Raw genomic sequence first — 22,948 nt, forward strand, 5'->3', positions numbered from 1 at the left:
ATACTATAACCCTCTTTTATAAATAAAATAAACTGCAGTAGTACATTACTGACTCAAAATATGACAAAATATTCACCAGTAAAATGTCACTGGTGTTTTGGGGAACGCTTGTATTACCTATAGCCTTTCTTGGTCATACAGTTTCTATGAAATCCATCTAGAGCATACTTCATGCAAGCATAAGGATTTGTAGACAACACCCCTTTTAGGACAAAATGAATATTAAACTTTATTTCCAACTAATTCAGTGTGATTTGTGTTTTCTCTCACATTGTTATCTGGATGCTATTAAAAAACACTGTGTTTTTCCAATTATAGTATGAGATTTTTTTCTCGAGTTTATCATTCAAAAAATACAAAGTTGTCTTATATTTATGGATTAAGCTATTGCTACTGAGGTCAACATTTTTACATTGTTTAATAGAGTATATAGGGGTCATCTTTCATTCACAGATGAAGCTTTGGCTATTGAGGTCATGTGCAGATTTATTTTGAAGAATCCGGAAGGGCAGGACTAGCAAACCATACTATCCTTCAAACAGGCTCAAGAGTTCCTGATATGCTGAAATACTCGATACAGTATCAGCATTGCTTGAACAAGACATTTGACTCAGGCACTGCTACTGCAAGAGATGCACCAGAAACTATGAACTAGCTGTTACAACAATCTATTGTTCTGCTTAAAATTTGACAATTTTGTGAAACACAGAAAGAAACAGCATTAAGATCTATCATCTAACAAACTCGTGTTGTATTTGACAGGCTTGCAATAAAGCTTCTCATTTACGTATGGATACCGTATACAAACATTAATGCTGCTTTTTAAGGAAAGGTAACATTCAAAAGCTAAAATGTTGTCAAACAAATAACTTTACTTGATTCTGAAACCAGATCAATACTTTATTTAGTTTATGAGAGACATTAAGATGAAATAAGAAGAGAAATTAATCCTGAATGAAAAGTGTAACAAATGAAATAAATCATATTAAACTGACTGTAATTGTTATTACAAGAATAAATTACAGCAGTAAGGTCCGTCATGGAGATAGTACCAACAGACTTCAGTAGATCACGGTATGAGAAAAAGTTTGAGAATTGGATTGAAATGTGATTACAATTTTTTAGTTATGTATTACTTGCTGTTATTTTATATTACTTGCACACTAGAAGATATTGCAACTTGTTTTTCACAGTTGCTCAAGCAAGGGTTGTAGGAGAACAGTAACACTGGTTTGGCTGAGAACTATGATGAGTGTGGGGCGGTGAGTAGTGCACAAGCAGCAAATTATGCTGTGTTGTCAACTGGGGGAATCTATACCCTGTACTTTGGCTTTTTATGTAGATCTACCATGTTCAAACTGCAGTTTGGTTGAATTCGTTTGTAGTAGGAATTTGGTTGACTTTAAAATTGGACAAACACTCAACAGTTACTCACCAGTAGCATTCATGTCTGCAGGAAATGGTAAAAGTCTAGATAAGGGCCAGTGACGTACTTGCATGTTTCATGCTATAGTGTTGTCAACACACACTGTGATGTGTAACAGGAATGCAGTGGGGTGTGTCAGCTGCTGGCTCTGTGCAGCTAGTGAAAGAGAGGCGGGCAGGTGATATGTTTTGAAGCAAGAGACATTGTAACACTTCACATCAGTACAATAATGAAATCTGATATGTATCCTGGGGAAAAAGAAATTCAGCTGAGATCTCAGATCCTAATGTAACTACAGCCTCAGGAATCACAACACATTCAGAAGAAACAGCCAGATATGTGTGATTATGAAGATAGAAACCTCACAGCTGTGCTATTAGAATGGTGGTGGTGGTGGTGGTGGTGGTGATGATGAAAAGCAGTGACACCACAGATGACAGGAGTAGTAAGCAGAAAAGATAGAAAAGAAATAGTTCACACGTTAATGTAAATCATTGGTTTCTCTTTTTATTATTTTTCCTTGTAACATCAAAATAAAGATAAATTTATAATAGGTATAATTTTAACTTTTAAGGCAGATACTTTACGTCAATCAAACAGTTTGTGGTTTTGATTACTCTGAATATGTTAAAATATGTCCTTAAAATAAAAGGAGTTGTCTTGTGTTTGGGGTTGTCTTATATTTGGATAAATGCAGTAAATCTGTAGTTGCTAGACAGCAACTTTTTTCATTCATTGTTATTAGACCATATACCATTTTATGATGCTGCTTTCACACTTGTTGGATAGAAGAGTATGCCATTCTGTGGAGTCTGGGAACTGGATTAATGTCTGTACATGCTCTTATGGACATTCATTCAGTGTGTTCACATTTTCCGGCTGTCACTGCATCAGGTATTCTTCATTGGCTTGTGTGCCTGTGCACTGCTTATTAGGGTTGTGCATAAACTTGTAGCATTTTCTCATACATTTAATAAACACAACAGATACACATGACAGAGACTTTAGTCATCAACAATGTATTCTCCTTCACTATTTACAACAGTCTCCCAATGCTGGGGTAACCTTTTGATTCCCCAACTGTAGAAATCATGTGTATTTGAGGTGAACTACTCATCAAGTCATGTTCAGAATGCATTTTCATCTGGAAAGGAAATTCCTGGAAGGTTGTTCAATAGAGAGCAGAAAAAATGAAAAATCTGAGGGTGCAAGACCATATGAATAAAGTGGATGCGGAATGACTTCCCAGCCCAACTTCTCTCTAGTACTTTTTTTTTTTTCAGTCTAGTAGAATATGGGTGGATGTTATTGTGGAGTAGCATCACTTCATGCAGTCCCTCAGGTCAATGTTCTTGGACTGCATCTGCAAGACATCTCAGTTATTGACAGTAAATGTCAGCAGTGATGGTTATACCTTGGGGAAGCAGTTCATAGTACAGCACACCATCACCATTCCATGAGTAACATAACATTATGTCTATTGAATGCATGCAAGTCTTTGTACCCAGTGTTGCTGCTTTGTTTGGGCTCAACCATTTCTTATGTTAGCAAAAAGACACCATTTCTCATCACCAGCGACAATACAGGATAGAGATGGTCAGTGTTGTTCAAGAGCCAATTGATGATGAGCAAGCAGGGATGCACATATGGCCACCCACTGATGTTTTTGGTTTTGGCTTAGACCACACTGTAGCTATACACCAAATTTTTGAACCTTCAGCATTGCATGAAAATGTTGCACGATAGTGGAATGACCATAGTTCATAACATTTCCCAATGTACAGGGGCATGGATCATTGTGGATTAACTGTTTAAATGATTTTAATCAAACCCTGAAGATCTTCCTGAATGTGGAGAGTCACTAATGTCAAAATGAGAGAACCATTTTCTTGTCATGCTCTGTCCATTGGCATTATCCCCATATACAACAGAAATGTTTCTGGCTGCCCCTGCTGTTGTCACCCCTCTGTTGAACTCATACAGAAGAATATATCAGAAATGCTCCACTTTTTCGACTTGGCACTCCATTTTCCAGCATCCATAGCTCCATTCACTATATACAAATGACAAAATGGCAATATGTAAACTCATGTAGCAGCAGTCAACTAAAAATAAAAAAAATAACAATTGATAAATAAACCCACAGGAACTGGAATACTAACATGCAAAGCAAAGACACTATGAACTTGTGCACCAACCTAATATTACTAGACTTCCAGACTTCCATCTTGTCAAATACAGAAGTTATAGGGAGAACTGTTCCTGTTTTTGCAAAGCAGTAAAGTACAAAAACTTACTTTTCTACTTACTTTCATAAAGTTTCAAAAAAATCCACATCATAGTTTTACAATACGTTTTTTCACATTTTGTGCCTCTTTGTGTTTCAGATTGATGCTTTGATTGAAGATTTAGGACTAGATCAAGTGAGATACACCAAAGTGGCCAGTCTGACAATGTCTGAAAAGTGTCGACTGAGTGTGGCATCTCAGCTGTTATTGGATACTGATATAGTTGTGCTGGACCAACCCACGAGAGGAATGGATATTTTTGACACATTTTTCCTGATTGAATTTTTGAGACAGTGGGCTGGAAATGGTGGAGCAGGAGGTAATCTGTATTGATCTTTTACTGTAGAATCATATGCTCTAGTGCTTAATGAGAATGTTACATGTGAGCTGTGAGTTTTAACAGTCAGGTATTGCACAGTATACATGTAGACCAATCCAGAAAAACATATTCTCAACATCTTTTGTTAAATTTGCTTTGGCTTACTAAAACTGTACCAGGAAAATGCAAGGATAGTTCTCTCACCTTTTTCTACCTTAGAATGTTCTGACTCATCATATACACTAACTGCTAAAATTGCACTATACCTTACAAAACAACAAACGAGTTAGAGAAACTGGATGCCCACAAACTACTAGCTGTTTCTCTTCATCTGACAAGTAGAAGTGTACCAAGTTTTCTCATAGACAATCGAGAGTTTCTCAATGGAGATCTGCACCCTGTTACTGTATGTTCTTCAGTGGCCGTTTACAGCCAGATTAATCTTAGTGTCTTTTCAATATTTTGTTTGTGTTTAGTCTTTGCATATAGGGCAATACCTTTATTCAGGCTGTATACGACCCGGGAGATCCGGGAAAAACCTGGGAATTTTTTAGACTTCCGGGAGTTTTTCATTGTTTTAGTTACCAGTTAAATTTTTGTGATTTTGACTGGTAAGAACCAATACTCTAACGAAGGATATTACTGTATCCCCCTTCTGCAGAATAATACTGCTGCAACAAAACATGAACGAGTGAAAAAAAAACGAAAATAAAACTTAAGTAGCAAAGGAAATGCATCATATACAACAACAGAACACAGTGCTCATACAAGCGTCTGCCAACCAACGTGTGTCAAAGGCTTTAGGAAGAATATGCAATGCTTCCTAACAACAAATTGCCTCTGATGAGTGTGATGTGACAGCTGTTTACATTAGATTCATTTGAGCAGTTGCGGGCGGGCTCTTGCGCATGCGCAGTTGAGTTGCGTATAAGTAGTACCTTCTCCCGCTTCTGGCTACAGATGTGTGGCTGGGTGCCGCTATCTAAATTTCTCTGGTTCGGAAATATCGTAGATTGGAGGCTGATGCACAGGGCAATCTGAGTTGTAGTGGGGAGGTGGGTAGTGTTGTGTCTAGACAAGACAGTCTAGACACAAGGCGAGGAAGCTGAAAGGCACGCGCTTAAACTCACGCAGGCTGGCTTCTGGAATACTTAACTTTAATCCACATTTGTAGAACATTGCTCTTGATGATACATTAATAGAATCTCAATGTCTATACTGGTAAAGGTGCCTTGCTAGGTCGTAGCCATGGACTTAGCTGAAGGCTATTCTAACTATCTCTCGGCAAATGAGAGAAAGGCTTCATCAGTGTAGTCGCTAGCAAAGTCGTCCGTACAACTGGGGCGAGTGCTAGTACGTCTCTCTAGACCTGCCGTGTGGCGGCGCTCGGTCTGCAATTACTGACAGTGGCGACACGCGGGTCCGACGTATACTACCGGACCGCGGCCAATTTAAAAGCTACCACCTAGCAAGTGTGGTGTCTGGCGGTGACACCACATTCCTCCCCCCGCAAATCGGCGAACGGTTGTATTATAAGGCTTCCGCCCGCCGTGGGGAGGACCCAATGTTGACGTATGCGACGAGGTGGGGAGCCTAACAACAGGCGAGGCTGTGCCACCCGCACCCGGCCATTCGGTCCGAGGGGAGCTAGGAAACGCCTGGAAACCTAGTCCAGGGTGCACGCCAACATGCGGTGTATGCGCCCGTAGATAGTCAGGAGGGGCCGAAGGGTCGACCTCCATCAAGTCGGAGCACCCGACTGGCGAAGACGACATCTGGTCCGGAGCGGGCAAGAGTTCCGTGGCAGAGGACAACTGGTCACGGGAAGCGATCGGCGGTGCGTGACACAGGGAGGCGCCCAGCAGTTGCAGCGACGCGTCCACTGCAGGCGGCGCCGGCGGTAGAACAGGCGGCGGCGGCGGTGGTGGCGCGTCGCCATGGGGCAAAATGGAAGGCAGCGTCGGTAACACCTGGGGATGAGGCGAGCCAGTAGATGGGTCGCCAGGGCGCTGACCGGACGGCACCGCTGCTGAAAGCAGACGGGGAGCGGCAGAACCCGTGCGACGACAGAGGTGCAGCTGATTGAGATGCCGACGCACCTCACCAGAGGCCCCCAAAACCAAATACATCGCGCGGCCAAGGCAGCGAAGAATGCGCCCTGCGAGCCATCATTGTGAACTGCAATAGTTGCGATAGAATACAACGTCACCTGGAGCAGAAGCAGGAGTCTGCCGCTGCACCGGAACCTGATGCGGCGGATGCAGCAAAGACATCAAGGTTCAAAGAGGACGACCGTGGAGCAACTCAGCCGGCGAGCGACCATCTTGGGGCTGAGAGCGATACAAGGACAAAAAGAGCAATAACGCGTCGTCCCGAGAATGCGACGCTTTCAACTTCAACATCTGTGACTTGAAAGTCCGGACCAAACGTTCAGCGGCACCGTTTGACTGAGGAGAAAACGGTGCGGATGTCAGATGTTGAATACCATTGGCCTTGCAGAATGACTGAAATTCTGCGGACATGAATTGTGGGCCATTGTCGGAAACAATAGTCTGTGGTAGACCTTCAATGCAAAAGATAGCGGACAACGCTTGGATGGTGGCAGAAGATGTCGTGGAAGACATCCGGACAACAAAAGGAAAATTACTGAAGGAATCGACCAGAACCAACCATCAAGCATTCCAGAATGGACCAGCAAAATCGATGTGTAAGCGTTGCCAAGGGGAAGTGGCTTTTGGCTATGCAAAGAATTTCCGCGGTGGTGCGGATTGTTGTTCGGCACACGCCATGCAAGAAGAGCACATATTCGTAATCGCAGCATCGATTCTGAACCAAGTACAGTGCTGATGAGCAAAGTGTTTCGTGCGCACTATACCCCAATGTCCTTGGTGGAGAAGCTTTAAGACAGAGGACTGTAACGAACGTGGGACCACGACCCTGGACTGATCATTATCTGAACGCAACAGCAAAACACCACGTCGTACAAAAAGTCTCTCCTTGTGAGCATAAAATCTGCGAACCAACGGATCCTCAGTCCGTGACTTTGACAAGGGCCATTGCGTAGCAACAAAACGCAAAACGGTAGCAAGGACAGGGTCAGCAGCTGTGGCTGTAGCTACACAACGAAAATCAATCGGAAACGATTCGACCACATCATCGCTGTCCGAATCAATGAACATGCAAGCAAGTTCGGAAGAATCGAATGCTCTATCCTCAGCAACAGGCAAACGGGACAACGCATCGGCGTTTCTGTGCTTAGCAGTGGACCGATACAAGATATCGTAGCGGTACTGCGAGAGGAAAATAGACCAGCGAATAAATTTCTGCGCTGTACGTGGAGGTACAGGCTTGGATGGATGAAAAAGCGATGTCAAAGGTTTGTGGTCTGTGATGATGGTAAAGTGACGACCATACAAGAAATCATGAAACTTGGTAACACCAAATACGAGAGCCAAAGCTTCTTTCTCGATCTGTGAATAATTTCTTTGCGCTGGCGAGAGCAATTTGGACGCAAAGGCAATAGGGCGATCATGCGAACCATCTTTGTGCGCAAGCACAGCACCGATCCCGAAATCCGATGCATCTACCATCAACAAAAGGGGTTTCCGGGGATCGAATGGCGTAAGGCAAGTATTTGAAAGCAACACCGATTTCAACTGGCGAAAGGCGCATTCGCATTCCGTCGTCCAGACGAACGGAACACCTTTACGGCATAAGCGATGAAGCGGAGCTGAAATGGAAGAGGCATGCGGGACAAAGTTATGATAATAGTTAATTTTTCCCAACACACTCTGTAGCTGCTTCAAATTCTGCGGCGAAGGCAAGTTTTGTATGGCACGGAGGTGCTCTGGACTGGGATGTATGCCTTGGGCATTGAGTACATGTCCCAGATATGGCAAATCGCAAGCAAAAAACACACATTTGTCCTTCCGCAAGCGAAGACCATTTTGTCGCAAGACCTGAAATAATGTTCGGAGGTTAGCTAAATGTTCGTCTTCCGTCTTTCCGGAGATCACTACATCATCCAGATAGTTTGCTGCAGTAGGGACCGATGCACAAACAGTTTGTAAATATGGCTGAAACAATGCAGGGGCGGGTGTACACCCGAATGGCAGTCTTTTGAATCGGTACAATCCAAGATGCGTGTTAACCACCAATACGCGCTGGGATTCTTCGTCCACCGGTATTTGCAAGTACGCATCTGCAAGGTCCAACTTTGAAAAATTTTTTCCCAGGCACAGTTTGTCAAAAAGATCTTCCGGGCGGGGTAAACGAAAAGTTGCAGTCACTAGCTGTGGATTCACTGTGGCCTTGAAGTCCACGCAAAGTCTCAATTTTCCAGAAGGTTTTTGCTAAATTACTAAGGGTGATGCCCAGAGAGAAGCCTGCACACGTTCAATTACACCTTGTGATTCTAAATTGTTTAATGTTCTTGCAACCTCATCACGCAATGCGTGGGGAACATTGCGCGCTCTGAAAAATTTCGGTTGCGCGGTTACTTTCAGTTCCAAATGTGCTTCATAGTTCTTAGCGCAACCAAGGCCCGGTGCAAAAATGTCTGCAAACTCTTCATATAGACGAGAAACACTGGCTGAAGGCACAGTCTGGTTCACTGATAGGTCCTGATTGACTATTGACAAGTTAAACAACTGAAATAAATCTAAACCAAACAAGTTCACTGCAGAAGAAGAACGAAGGACGTAAAATGACACAAGTTTTGTTTGTCCCCTGTATGTTGCAAGAAGGCTGCACTGTCCTAACACAGGGATATTCTGACCTGAATAACTATTTAACTGAACATTTGTGGCACGCAATGGAGGTGTGCCCAGTTGTTTGTATGTGTCTTTATTGAGCAATGAAACTACAGCTCCGGTATCGAGCTGGAATGGTATCACGTGGCCATGAAAGTCCAAGTCTACGAAAAGTTTATTGTCCTGCTGACGACAGGAGCGACTTTCTCGTGCAATTGGGACTGAGACTGGTACAGAAGCACTCACAACTTGACGCGATTTCCGGCGACGTCGACGCACAGTATTTGTAGGACGAACACAGTCACTGTTAGAGAAAGTGGCACGGGACGGAGTGGAATTAACTACATGAATGTCCAAGGGCGAAGGTTCACGAGCCTGAGTGTCCTTGGTTCGATTCCGGCGCGAAGCAAAGGGCCTGGAATGGTTGTGAGTGTCCTTTCGGAGATTTTTCTGGCAAACACTTTGAACATGTCCTTTTTTATTACAGAAAAAGCAAATAGCTTGGCGTGACGGGCAATTTGCACACGAATGTCTAGTTGCACACCGCGGGCATGATTTCAGCACTACAGTTGCTTGCTTGCGCGGGACACGTGGCGGAGGGCCAGGCGGCAGCTGCGCGGACGAGCGCGAGGGCTGTTTACAGTTCCGTGCAGCTCGCCCGGCGGGCCGGTTAATGTGACACACAGCTGGCGAAGTTTCAAATGATTCCTGAGCAAAGTCAAGTGTGTCTTGCCTATCCAATATGTCTATCACTTGTTGAAGGGAGGGATTGACTAGTTTCAAAATCTGTTCCCGTATACGAACATCAGAAACATTCTGTGCAATTGCATCATGTACCATAGTATCTGAATAAGGGAGGCCACATTCACACTCAAAAGCACAATCCCTTGTAAGGCCTTGCAAAGTAGCAACCCACTCCCTATTAGTCTGACCGGCCGTACGTTTTGTATGAAAGAACGTATACCTTTTTGCAACGACATTGACCGATTCTTTGAAATAGGCATCTAATGCCGACAAAATTTCGTCATAGGACAGAGTTGCTACGTCGCATCGGGGAAACAATTTCACTATCACTCTGTACGTCTGGACGCCGACACATGATAATAAGTGAGGCTGCCGCTCGTTACCTTGAATTCTGTAGGCGGCAAGATGGAATCCAAATTGGCGTGACCACTCCCATCCAGCTTTCCACTTCTGTCTGAAACAGTCGAAATGGTGGTGCAACTGCGTGTTGTGGCTGCGGTAGCGATGAAGTGGCGGCGGCCGCATCGTTTTGCAGTGCACGTTGACCTTGGACGAGCTGTCCGAGGGCATCCAATAAGGCCTGCGTCTGCTGATTCTGCAAGCGATAAAATCCGGACAGCAGATCCCATCCTCGTCGCCAAATATGTTGTGTCTAGACAAGGCAGTCTAGACACAAGGCGAGGAAGCCGAAAGGCACGCGCTTAAACTGACGCAGGCTGACGTGAGGTCTGAAACAGGATACGTAATGAATGCTATAAAGAAAAGTACATAGCTTCTGGAATACTTAACTTTAATCCACATTTGTAGAACATTGCTCTTGATGATACATTAATAGAATCTAAATGTCTATACTGGTAAAGGCGCCTTGCTAGGTCGTAGCCATGGACTTAGCTGAAGGCTATGCTAACTATCTCTCGGCAAATGAGAGAAAGGCTTCGTCAGTGTAGTCGCTAGCAAAGTCGTCCGTACAACTGGGGCGAGTGCTAGTACGTCTCTCTAGACCTGCCGTGTGGCAGCGCTCGGTCTGCAATTACTGACAGTGGCGACACGCGGGTCCGACGTATACTACCGGACCGCGGCCGATTTAAAAGCTAGCACCTAGCAAGTGTGGTGTCTGGCGGTGACACCACAGGTAGTCTCCACGTGACCTGTTTTTACATTTAGTGATTTTGCTGTTTCCTCTTTGTTTATTACTCTCACATTAAATGAAAACAAAATGGATTTCTGTGGCCAGGAGCTACCAAATGAATTAATATACATTCGCATGATTATGGAAGGCTAAAATATGTTGTTAGTTTCAGGTTTTATTTCCACCTATCTGACAGTCAAGTATTAATCGCCTTGTAGAACGATGAAGTTACTTTTGTCAGTTTGCTAAAGAGATTTGGCTTTTATTAATCTTTTGCGCAGAGGCAGTCAATTTATTTGAAACGAAGTGTTTAATTTCACACTGTGGGCTAGTTTCAACTGTTCACTGCATTTCAAGTGCACGTTTTTCATCTTCTAGCTCGTATGGCGTTGTGCCATAATAAAGAACCAAACATGAGATAATACAGTACTGGTACTCAAGAAAATTTACATCTGAACCTTGACATAATGATTGTGCACTTTAAGCTGAATTATGCATTTTATTATGGTTCATGAAATTCCAATGCTCTTGAAGTATCCTTTGATGTCTTGTTTCTCTTATGAGATAATGCAAGATCTTCTAATGTTTTACACATACGAAGGTGCGGGCTTCATGCGTCATCGTAGCTGCGCAGGCGCAGTGATGCCTGTTATCTGGCGCTCTCTGGCAACTGTTGAAATGAACCAATTTCTAACAGGTCACGGGAAAATATTGCGAATGGTGGCTTGAAAAGTGTTACTTTCAAAGTAAATTTCCTTTTACACAAGATGAACTGTATGCGAGAATGTATAATGAATTTCTTAAATCACAGATCGTTTGACTCTCATTTAAAAATCAACTCTTTGAGGACAACCATCTAGAAGAATTTTGAGCCCAGAAGTTCAGACATTTACGTTGTTATTAAAAATTTTACTGGCACATTTGTGTGATGTAACCTAAAGTGTAACACACGCAAAAAGATCAGCATAATATGTGGAAGCTTAGCTTCTCTTGCAGCTTATTAATCTTCGAGACCAGTTATTTGTGAAAGCTTTGTTTTTCTTGTAGCAACACTATGTATATTAATTTAAACCATTAACTTTTCTTTTTTATGTGTTCGCACTACTTAAGAGTGATCTTGCTATTGGTTGACTACATCACGTGCCCAATGCTGTCATGAGCTGGCGAGATCACGTGACGTGAGCCATGACTGGCATACAAAAGCGCATCGCAATCTCGATTTCATTGCTTCGGAAAGTAACATGCACTGTTTGGTGGAATTCGAATTTATACCTCCGTAACACGAAAAAATGCAGCGTACATGTTGCTGCACATCAAAGATCTTTCCGAAACTTTTTTTCCCCCCTTGGTTTCGTTTTCTAAAGTGCCGGCAAATTCTACGTCTGTGTAGAAAACCGTAAACATTTTAAGGATTGATAAGTTTTACAGTGCCGAGGAAAAGTATACTGTCACTTAAAATGGAAAAAGTGTATTTTCACCAGGGAGAAAGTGTATTTTCAACCGGAAAATCCGGGAAAAATCCAGGAATTTTTTTTCCTTCTCCGTGTATACACCCTGTTTATTACATTGACTCTTCATTAAGTGTATTCTAATTTATAAACAGTATGTAAAATAAGAGAAAGGCAACTACTCATCTCTAGCAGGTCGATGCTTGGGGCACAATAACATATACCAGGAACAGCATTCACACTAGCTTTTGAGCCCTAGCTCTTTTTTCCAGCCGTAGTACACACACACACACACACACACACACACACACACACACACACACACACACACACACACACACACTCCCATGGCCACAGCAAGACTAATTATTGATTATTAATTATTGATATTCGATGATTGAAAGCAGTCACTTGAGCTGATGGAGGAGGGGAATGGTAGGGAAGGACACCAGGAGAATGTAGCAGGAAAGAGGCATGGGCACACCACAAGTCAAAAAACATACAGGGGGTACAAGAAAAAGAGATATAAGAAAAGGGAGATGGGGAGAACTGCCGAGGGGAAAAAATGGGAGGGATAAATAGGAGAGAAAGCTGAAGATGAAGAAGGAGAAAGGGAGGGGAGACAGAAAAGTGAGGGGTTGAAAAGGGGAGGATGAGAAGGGGAGGGAGGTGGGGGGGAGGGAGGGGAGAGAGAGAGAGAGAGAGAGAGAGAGAGAGAGAGAGAGAGAGAATGCCTGCATCCCCCCCCCCCCCCCCCACTCATTCAGTTCTCTCCATCTCCCTCTTCCTACATTTCTTTTTGTTGTACTCTGCACTTTTTTCATCATCTGTTCAAAGACGAAGCCATCTGTTAAGAGAGCTGCCTCTTTCCCACTACCCTTTCCTTGTGTCCTTCCCGATCCCTTCCCACCTCCATCAGGTGAGGCAACTGCTTTCAGTAATCAATTATCAATAATTAGTTTTGCTGTGACCATGGGAACATGCATTTTCGTATCTGTGTGGTTGTATGTGTGTGAATGTGTGTACTATTGCTTGAAAAAGAGCTAGTGCTTGAAAGCTAGTATGAATGCTGTTTTCTGTTATGTGTTACTGCGCTCCATGCATCAAAAGGTGAGTGGTTGCCTTTCCTTTATTTTACATATTGCTCCATCCTGAAATTCAAATTTATAAACACCCAGTTTTGACATGAACACTCGTACAACTTCCCACTGGCTGAGTTGCAAACTGTGGAAGAAGCATGGAAGAGTTAGCACTCTGGTAAAAGCAGCAAAGGATGTATGTGAAAGAACTGGTAGTAAAGGGGGATGCATTGATAGAATTCTGAAGTTAAATAAGCAGTTTTGAAAAGTAATAAAGCATTTGGGGTATGGTTTGATCAAAGGACATCAGAAGCAAGGGAAGAATATCAAGTGAGAAAGAGGAATGCACAAATAGTGGTTGTAGAGGAAAAGAGAAAGTGGATAGAAAAATGGATCGTGAACAGGATAACAAAGGAAATAAGAACATTCTGTACAGAATGATCAGAAATAGGAGAAGAGGAATGGCAGAGAATGGAAAAATGGCTCATAAAAATGGAAGTGAGGAAGAGGAACTGTACCTTATAGAGCCATGGAGGACCTATTTTGATGATTTGCTGAATCCGGATAGAGTATTGGAGGAAGATAGAAATATAGAAGAGATAGAGAGTGATTGGAAATGTAAAAAGAGACCTGGTGTGGGAAGAAGTCCAGGAGGCACTGAAGAACATGACAGGAGGAACAACAGTGAGACTGGATGAACAATGTGTGGAAATTATCAGAGCAGTGGAAGATGCAGAGATACACTGGCTGTATAAAATTATGAAAGCTTTATGAAATGAATTGATGAGTCCACAACACTGGATGAATAGAATAATTGTACCTGCATTCAAGAAGAGAAGCCAAAAATGTGTAAAATAACTAGTGGCATTATTCTTTGTGCTACTGAGGAAAAATTTAGGAGAGAAGTCTGGAGAGAGACAAATCCAGAAAACAATGAAAAAGCAGCAAAGAGAACAAAACTACAGTTTCAGGCTAAGTAGGTCCACAGTAGATCTCATATTTGTATTGAGGCAGTTGAAAGAACATTGATATGATTGTGGGGAAGATCTACTAATGGTCTTAGTGAAATCATACACTGCTGTTCCCAAAAGTAAAGTTTTGGAGATACAAAGAAGATAGGGGTAGAGAAGCAGACTGCGCTGAGGTTCAATGGACTGTGCCTGGGAAATATAAGGTGTTTGAGAGTGGAAAGATAGTTAACAGGCTGACACAGATAAATGATATGACACAAGGAAAATCACTGCCTCTGTTACTTTTCTTACTGGTGATGATACTATACAGGTGGCGGGAGATATAGGAAAAAATCTGCAGTTCTACATGTAAGCAATGCAGAAAACGTGTGATAAAAGGAATCTTATGCGTAAAGTGCAATTTTTGGCTCCATGAGAAGTGTGCAAAAGTGAACCTGAAATTCATTAGTGACGAAGTTCCGTGGACATGCACCGACTGTTTGCAGTGGGAAACATCAGAACTTGTAAGTACCATAAAGTCAAAAGAAGAAATAATTAAAGTGCTACAAAGTGATATCGGAACTTTCAAAAAAGAGATTCAGTCTCTGAAAGAAGAAAACGCAAAGCTAAAAAGTGAACCAGCAAGCTGCGTATGTGGAAACCCATTACAGAACAAAACAAACAAATGTGAGGACTCTTTTGTGCAAACTCCGTTCGCGAGCAAAAAACAAAACCGTGAAAACTTACATGTGCATATTCCGGCAAAAACAGTGGCAGAAAGCGAAACATGTGGAAATTCAATAAACTCCCGCGTGCAAACTCCATTATTGGGAAGTAAACAAACCTATGTAAACTCGCATATGCAAATCCCAGTGAAAACAGTGGCGGAAAACGATTCGTGCGGTAAATCTGTAAGCAAATATAAGTGGAAAACTGTGACGTATAAGAAAAAAGATAAATGTAAAAGAAATCCAGCAAAAAAGATCGACAAAAGTGATTTCTTTGTCATCGGTGATTCCATGTTAAAAAATGTAGTGGTTCCGAACTGTAAAGTCGATGTTCGCCCTGGAATCCGGCCACAGCAGATTGTGAAACATTTCAACAACATTAGGAACATGGAAAAATCCAACCAAAACAACAATGATTCCAACACAAATTTTAAAGGCGTGATAATTCACGCAGGGACAAACTCTATTAGAAGCAGCAGACAAGAAGAAATCATAAATGATATTCGTAATGTAATTCGGTCAGCCAAAGGTTTGTTTACAAGCTCCAGAATTGTTATCAACAGAATTCTACAAAGATGATCGGTGAGTAATGCGTATACAAACAAAATAAACACTGGCATTAGGGAACAGTGCGACGAACTTGGTGTTGTATTTGTTGACCCAAATAAATTTCTCGACGACAAATGTCTGGGTAGGGATGGCCTGCACCTAAACAGACTAGGTGCAATGACTTTCAGTAAAATGCTCCTGGATTTATGTAAAATTATAAAAAATAAGGGAAACTAATACGGTCTGCAGGGGGTGACTATCCAAGAATACCATATGCAAACAAAAAACGTGAGTGTAATCATAATAAGGAAGCAGTTGAACCAAAACAGAACGACATTAAAACAAAAAAAAGTGGGAATGCAAATAGTACCGGAAAAAGTTACTTAACAGTTGTTCACCAAAATATATGTTCCCTAGCAAATAAGACCCAACAGCTAGAAGTGGAGCTGGAGTCTACAGAGTGCTCAGTTGTTTGTCTCACTGAGCATTGGTGCAATGAGGCTGAAATTAATCAGTTAGTCTTGCAGTCTTATAATTTAGCGTGTGCATACTGTAGGACTTCTATGAAGTGTGGAGGGTGTTGTATTTATGTAAAACAAAATTATCAGTATAAGACCAGAAGTGATTTATGTGTAATCAGTGAAGAGCAACATTTTGAACTGGCAGCAGTTGAAATCAGGGACCAATACAGGTGTAGGAATTTGATTATCTTATGTATATACAGATCTCCTAGTGGAGACTTCAATATCTTTTACTCCAAACTTAATCATGTTCTTAACAAGATATCCACTCCAAAGAACCACATTCTCATATGTGGAGACCTAAATGTGGATAAACTGAATCCTGATTCTACATGGGACTCATTACAAAGTCTTGCTCAAAGTTTCAATTTAGTTCCAATGGTTAACAGTGCAACCAGAATAACAAAATACTCAAAGACAGCTGTTGATCAGGTATTAACAGATTTAGGCAAAGATAACTGTGAGGTGGTGGTAGCAGAGCTAGGATTATCTGATCACTCAGCTCAAATCATTAATATAAAAGTGGCTCCAGAAGAAACAAAGAAAATGCATATTTACAGACGAATTTTTTCTAAAAAAAAATAGACATGAGTTTGCCAAACAGATAGCAGGACAAACATGGGACTCAGTATACTCAGAGGTAGATGCAAATGAAAAATTCAAAAATTTCATGACATTGTTCAAATTAAATTTTGAAGAAACATTTCCTAAAGTATTATGTCCATAATCAACAGCAGGAAAAAGCAAGTGGGTCACAAATGGAATCAAAAAATCATCTGAAACACTAAAGTACCTGAGCTCTATTAAACACAGCCAAACTAATCCTGCTTTCTCACTCTTTTATAAAAGATATAGGAAAATATTGCTTGCAGCAAAGAGAGCTCATAACTCCAAAATAGTGCACTCTGCTGAAAACAAAAATAAGGCAGTATGGAAGATTGTGAAGCAGGAAACTGGTACCAGGAAAATGAATCTGTCAAACTTGAAAATCAAAGAGGAAGGGACTCTAATAAAAGACCCAATATATTTGGCAAACTATATAAATGATTATTTTAGTGGCATAGGAATAAAATTACAGGAAAATTTTCTAACAGCCCCTCAGGTCAAAAAGCCAAATAATGGTGTATCACACTCAATGGTGTTATTCCCTACAACACAGGAAGAAGTCTATAAAGCAGTCAGCATACTGAGAAACAAAAACTCAGCTGGTCTGGATGAAGTCCCCATTTTTATAATTAAGGACTGTCTCAAGAGCCTACTTCCACCTTTAGTTGATATTATAAATCAATCTTTCAAGCAGGGCTACTTTCCAGACTATTTAAAATATGCGAAATTACTACCTCTCTTCAAAAAAGGTGATGCAGGAATAATTGAAAATTATAGGCCAATTTCTCCACTATCGTGCTTTGCAAAAATATTAGAAACTATTATGAAAGATAGGCTAATGAATTATTTAAATAAATACAACTTACTGTCTGTTGACCAGTTTGGATTTCGATCAGGGAAAAGCACAGAATCAGCAACAGCACACCTCACAAAACGTTCTAGAAGCATTAGATAAAGGGAACTACACAACTGGTATATTTCTTGATCTAACTAAAGCATTTGATACAGTAGACCACAACATATTGTTAAATAAGTTAGATGAACTTGGAATAAGGGGACTTGTGAACAAATGGTTCCAGTCATACCTAAAAAATAGAAGACAGATAACTGAAATCTCACATATTTCAAGTTGCTCAAACTATATTGTAAAGTATACTTCAGACCCAAATTATGTAAATATAGGTGTCCCACAGGGTAGTGTCCTTGGTCCAGTACTATTCCTCATTTACATAAACGACTTCCCACAGAGCATCAATCATGGACAAACAATATTGTTTGCAGATGACTCAAATGTTCTAATCAGTGACAAATCACCAGATGCACTAAAAGAAAAAGCCAAACAAACACTAAACAGTGTACGTGAGTGGGCATCCAATAATAAACTAACACTAAATCTTAAAAAAACAAATGCTGTTAACTTCTATGTCTGCAAAAAACCACACTATAACAACTTTAAGTTAAACAATGAAACTATAGAATGTGTAGACTACACAAAATTTCTTGGTATGCATGTTGACAGTCAGTTAAAGTGGGAAGAACATATTAAAATACTTAGTAACAGAATCGCTACAGCATGCTATGCTCTGAGAATTCTGACTGCAGTTTGTGATACTACATGTGTCAGATCTGTATATTTTTCTTATATCCACTCTGTTATTACCTATGGAATAATATTTTGGGGAGTCAACAGTAAAAATATTCAAATAGTTTTCAAATTACAGAAAAGAGCAATTCGTATAATAACCAAGAGTGGCAGTAGGGCTCACTGCCTTGAACATTTCCAAAAGCTGGAAATCCTTACTGTCCCCTGTGAATACATTTTTCAAAGTGTTATGTATGTAAAAAAAATATTGACTGCTATATGAAAAATTCTTTAGTACACAGCTATGAAACTAGAAACCAATACAATCTTCATCTAGATAGGAAAAATAAAGTTAAAACTCAGCAGAGCTTGTTGTACAATGCTGTTAAATTATATAATAAATTACCCCAAAAAATAAAAGATATTGACACAATCGGACAGTTCAAAACAAAACTAAAATTTTTTTTATTAAATAAAAGTTATTACACAGTAATGGACTATCTGAATTAAAACATGTAGTGTAATTAAAGTAGCCTGCATTGTAATACATGAGGAAATAATTATAATATGAAATCAAAATTGTACAGTACTATAAGAAAATTACAAATTACACAAGGATATAAAACTAATTTAAGATACCTCAAAAATGTGTGTAAATACAAATTTTATGTGTATAATTGTAGGTATATTGTATTGTATATGATTTTGCTGACGAAATCCACACAATGTAAATTGTTACATGGATTAATAAAGAAATCAATCAATCAATCAAAACAGGATGACAGCGATGCTGTTTTCTGGTGATTTGATGGTATGGAGAAACAATGAGGAGGAAATACTGTAGCAGTTAAGATGTATGGTAGGAGGGTGTACAACAGTTTGGCCTAAAATTTAATTCAAAGGAGTGTGATCTGGTGGACACAACAAGAAAAAAGGATGGACCTGTAGTAAACATGACAGCTGAAAATAGTGTTAAGTTTCAAGTATGTTGGGAGTGTAATACAGAAAAATAGAAGACTGACAAAGAAATTAGTCAAGATGCAAGGCAAACTGATATCTTTTTGAGACGATTAATACAGAACAAAGAGGTCCCCAGAAAAGGAAGAAGGTTATATACCAAATGTATTATATATACCTGTTCTGTTGTACACCTTTAAACCTGTGTCATGGCCGTCCGCAGTGGCTGAGCGGTTCTAGGCGCTTCAGTCCGGAACCGCGCGACTGCTGCGGTCGCAGGTTCAAATCCTGCCTCGGGCATGGATGTGTGTGATGTCCTTAGGTTAGTTAGGTTTAAGTAGTTCTAAGTTCTAGGGGACTGATGACCTCAGATGTTAAGTCCCATAGTGCTCAGAGACATTAGAACCTGTGTCGTGAAGGAAGTGAGAGAAAATAAGGTTCAAGCAAGTGAAATGAAGTTTTTGGGAAGTCAGATACGTGTAACAAAAATGGAAAAGATATGATAAATGACTGATGAATACAAGAGAAGCAGTCTCGGAAACTGACATATGGCTTGGAGAGTGGCGTGCTGACCACATGCCCCTCCATGTCCACATCCAGTGACACCTATGGGCTGAGGATGACACAGCAGCCGGGCGGTACCACTGGGCCTTCATGGCCTGTTCAGGAGGAGTTTAGTTTTAATACAAGATGAAACCGAGGAATAAAGAGTAAAATGATATAGGCATGTGCGGAGAATGTATGAGTAGACGATACCTAGGAAGATGCATGAGTCGGAGATTGAGAGTAGGAGACAAAGAAGAAGGGCAGTGTACAAATGGCTACAAGGACTGGAAGAAAACATTAGGAAGAGAGGAGAATTCTGGGCCACAGTAGTGACAGAGAGGTGGCAGAAGACCAGAGAAGATGGAGATGCTTGTTTTCCAAGCAGACCCTACCAGTGGTGGGAAACTGTTTAAGATGATGATGATGATTCTGCATTACATGTATTTCAGAACTAAAAAAAGTATCAGAAGAAAATTTCCTGCAACATTATGCTCAAATAAAATGTTCTCAGTGTTCTTGCCCTGTTAGATTTGATTAAGCACTGAACCATTAAATAGAAGATCAAGTTAGGACTCAGTTACAACCAAATTTGTTTGTATGTGCTTTCTGAAAAGTGTGGTGTTTATTGTACAGGGCGACAACTATTGAACTATATGAGAAAAAAGGTAAATTAGTTACAAACTACAGCATGCATACACTATTTGTATTTAGGTTATGACAATTCGATATGCCTGCCATCATTGGCGATGATGTGGCGCAGACAAGTAGTGAAATTCTGCATGACTTGCAGAAGTGTCGGAACATCAATGCTGTCACTGACCTCCTGAATGCCTGTTTTCAGTTCAGCAATGGTTTTAGGTTGATTGCTGTACACCTTGTCTTTAATATAGCCCACAAAAAGGAGTCACATGTGTTTAGATCTGGAGAATATGGTGGCCAATCGAGGCCCATGCCAGGGGCCTCTGGGTACCCGAGAGTGGTCCCCACAGTACATCAAACACTCTCCTGCATCAATGGAGTCAAGCTCCATCTTGTATGAACCACATCTTGTCAAAATCAGGGTCACTTTGGATAATGAGGATGAAATCATCTTCCAAAACCTTCACATACCATTTGGTAGTCATCATGCCATCAAGGAATATCCCACCGATCATTCCATGACTGGAGATTGTGCACCACACAGTCACCTGTTGAGAATGAAGAGACTTTTTAATTGCAAAATGTGGATTCTGTGTCCCCCAAATGTGCCAGTTTTGCTTATTGACAAACCCATCCAAATGAAAGTGGGCTTCATCACTAAACCTTGCATACTAATACCTGCCATGCCATGCAGCCAACCATGCAGCTTGAAGTTCTAATGCAAATCATTCAGAAGTTATCATGATTTTATTTTATATACACTGAAGCACCAAGGAAACTGATGTAGCCATGCGTATTTAGATACAGAGATATGTAAACAGGCAGTGTACGGCACTGTGGTCAGCAATGCCTATAAAGGACAGCAAGTGTCTGACACAGTTGTTAGATCGGTTACTGATGCTACAATGGCAGGTTATCAAGATTTAAGTGAGTTTGAACGTGGTGTTATTGTTGGTGCGTGAGTTGTGGGACACAGCATCTCCGAGGTGGCGATGAAGTGGGAATTTTCCCATACGACCATTTAATGAGGGTACCATGAATATCAGGAATCCGGTAACACATCAAATCTCTCACACTGCTGTGGCCGGAAAAAGATCCTGCAACAACGGGACTAACAATGACTGAAGAGAATCATTCGGTTTGACAGAGGTGCAACCCTTCTGCTAATTGCTGCAAATTTCATTGCTGGGCAATCAACAAGTGTCAGCACATGAACCATTCAACAAAACATCATCGATATGGGCATTCGGAGCCGAAGGCCCACTCATGTACCCTAGATGACTGCACAGTACAAAGCTTTACACCTCGTCTGGGCCCGTCAATGCCAAAATTGGACTTTTGATGCCTGGAAACATGTTGCCTGGTCAGACAAGTCTCATTTCAAATTGTATCGAGTGGATGGATGTGTACCGATATGGAGACAACGTCATGAATTGATGAATTTGAGGATCAGATACCACATGCGCTCTATTAACTAATGTACATAATGGACTGTTGTGTTGTGCAGGATGATGACAGATTCAGGAGATACAGAAGATTCAAATAAAAGTTTACGTAGTCAGCATGAGATTGTCACTGAAATGTTCATCTGATTCCAATGGCAGAGTGAGTTATAATGGATCACAGAGCAGCTGGCTGCTGAAATACTAAGAAGAATTTCAAGAGGAGTGTAGCAACATATTACTCGCCCCACCCCTGCAACACACACATGTATTTCACAAAATGACCATGACATTAAAGTCAGGGTATCTGAACTTATACTGAGGTTCACAGCAAGTCATTCTTTGTGTGCAGAATTTATGAAAGGGCAGAAGAATGGTACTACACTGTGTACCCTCTGCCACATACTGTAAGGTGGGTTGATGAGTAAAAATGTAGATCTAGAGTCCCAATCAGGACAGTCTTAGTTGTTTATTTTTCTGATATCCCTGTTGCGTAAGAAAATGCCTTTCAAATGTAGAGATATATTTGATGATGAAAGGAAAAGTATGGAATGACTTTCTTTAGCTGTTTTCATTATTTTTTGTTCATATTTCTTTCCAATAGATATTGAATATTGCAGATTTGTCATGTGTGTGGCTAAATTATGACACATCTGTTAATTTCTATAGCTTTTAGAAATTAGCAGCCTAAATATTTATTGGTAATCTTAGTTATTTTTGTCAGTAGCACTGCATGTTTAGCTATTTTTAATCAAATTGCATACTAATAAGACATGCTGAAACAGCAGTCACTTTGAATGACTGGAAACCCAAAAAAGGTTCAATATTTACCTTCAAACTCCCACCTACTGTCAGCAGTGTTATAATAAAATTAACATTAGTTTTCATCTGTGCAAGAGTACTATCAGTTTCTTTCTTTAGTTTTGATGTAAATGTTTTGATTTTATTTAATACCGTTGTTCATTCATTGCAGGTATCAGTGGAGGTCGTATTGTAATATTAACATTACATCCTCCAACATATGAGATATTTACAATGCTTTCGAGAGTTGTGCTTATATCGGCTGGACAATTAATGTTCAGTGGACGAAGACGAGACATGCTTCCATATTTTGCTACAGTAGACTATCCGTGTCCAGCATATAAAAATCCTTCTGACTATTATCGTAAGTATTATAAATAAGACTCTGAGTTACTGCATTTAAGGGAATATTCAATATTTATGCATTCACATGTTTTGTGTCG

At 40.7% G+C, this 22,948-nt stretch overlaps 1 protein-coding gene across 1 annotated transcript in view; it reads left to right on the forward strand.

Moving 5' to 3' along the window:
- LOC126184511 (ATP-binding cassette sub-family G member 8) overlaps window positions 1-22,948 on the forward strand; it is a 322,638-nt gene that overhangs the window by 228,362 nt on the left and 71,328 nt on the right. The window contains exons 11-12 of the mRNA XM_049926904.1: window positions 3,814-4,033; window positions 22,678-22,869. Coding sequence (XP_049782861.1) covers window positions 3,814-4,033; window positions 22,678-22,869 — 412 coding nt within the window. The remainder of the gene's footprint in view (window positions 1-3,813; window positions 4,034-22,677; window positions 22,870-22,948) is intronic.

The sequence above is a fragment of the Schistocerca cancellata genome, chromosome 4, assembly GCF_023864275.1.
Source record: "Schistocerca cancellata isolate TAMUIC-IGC-003103 chromosome 4, iqSchCanc2.1, whole genome shotgun sequence".
Lineage (NCBI taxonomy): Eukaryota > Metazoa > Arthropoda > Insecta > Orthoptera > Acrididae > Schistocerca > Schistocerca cancellata.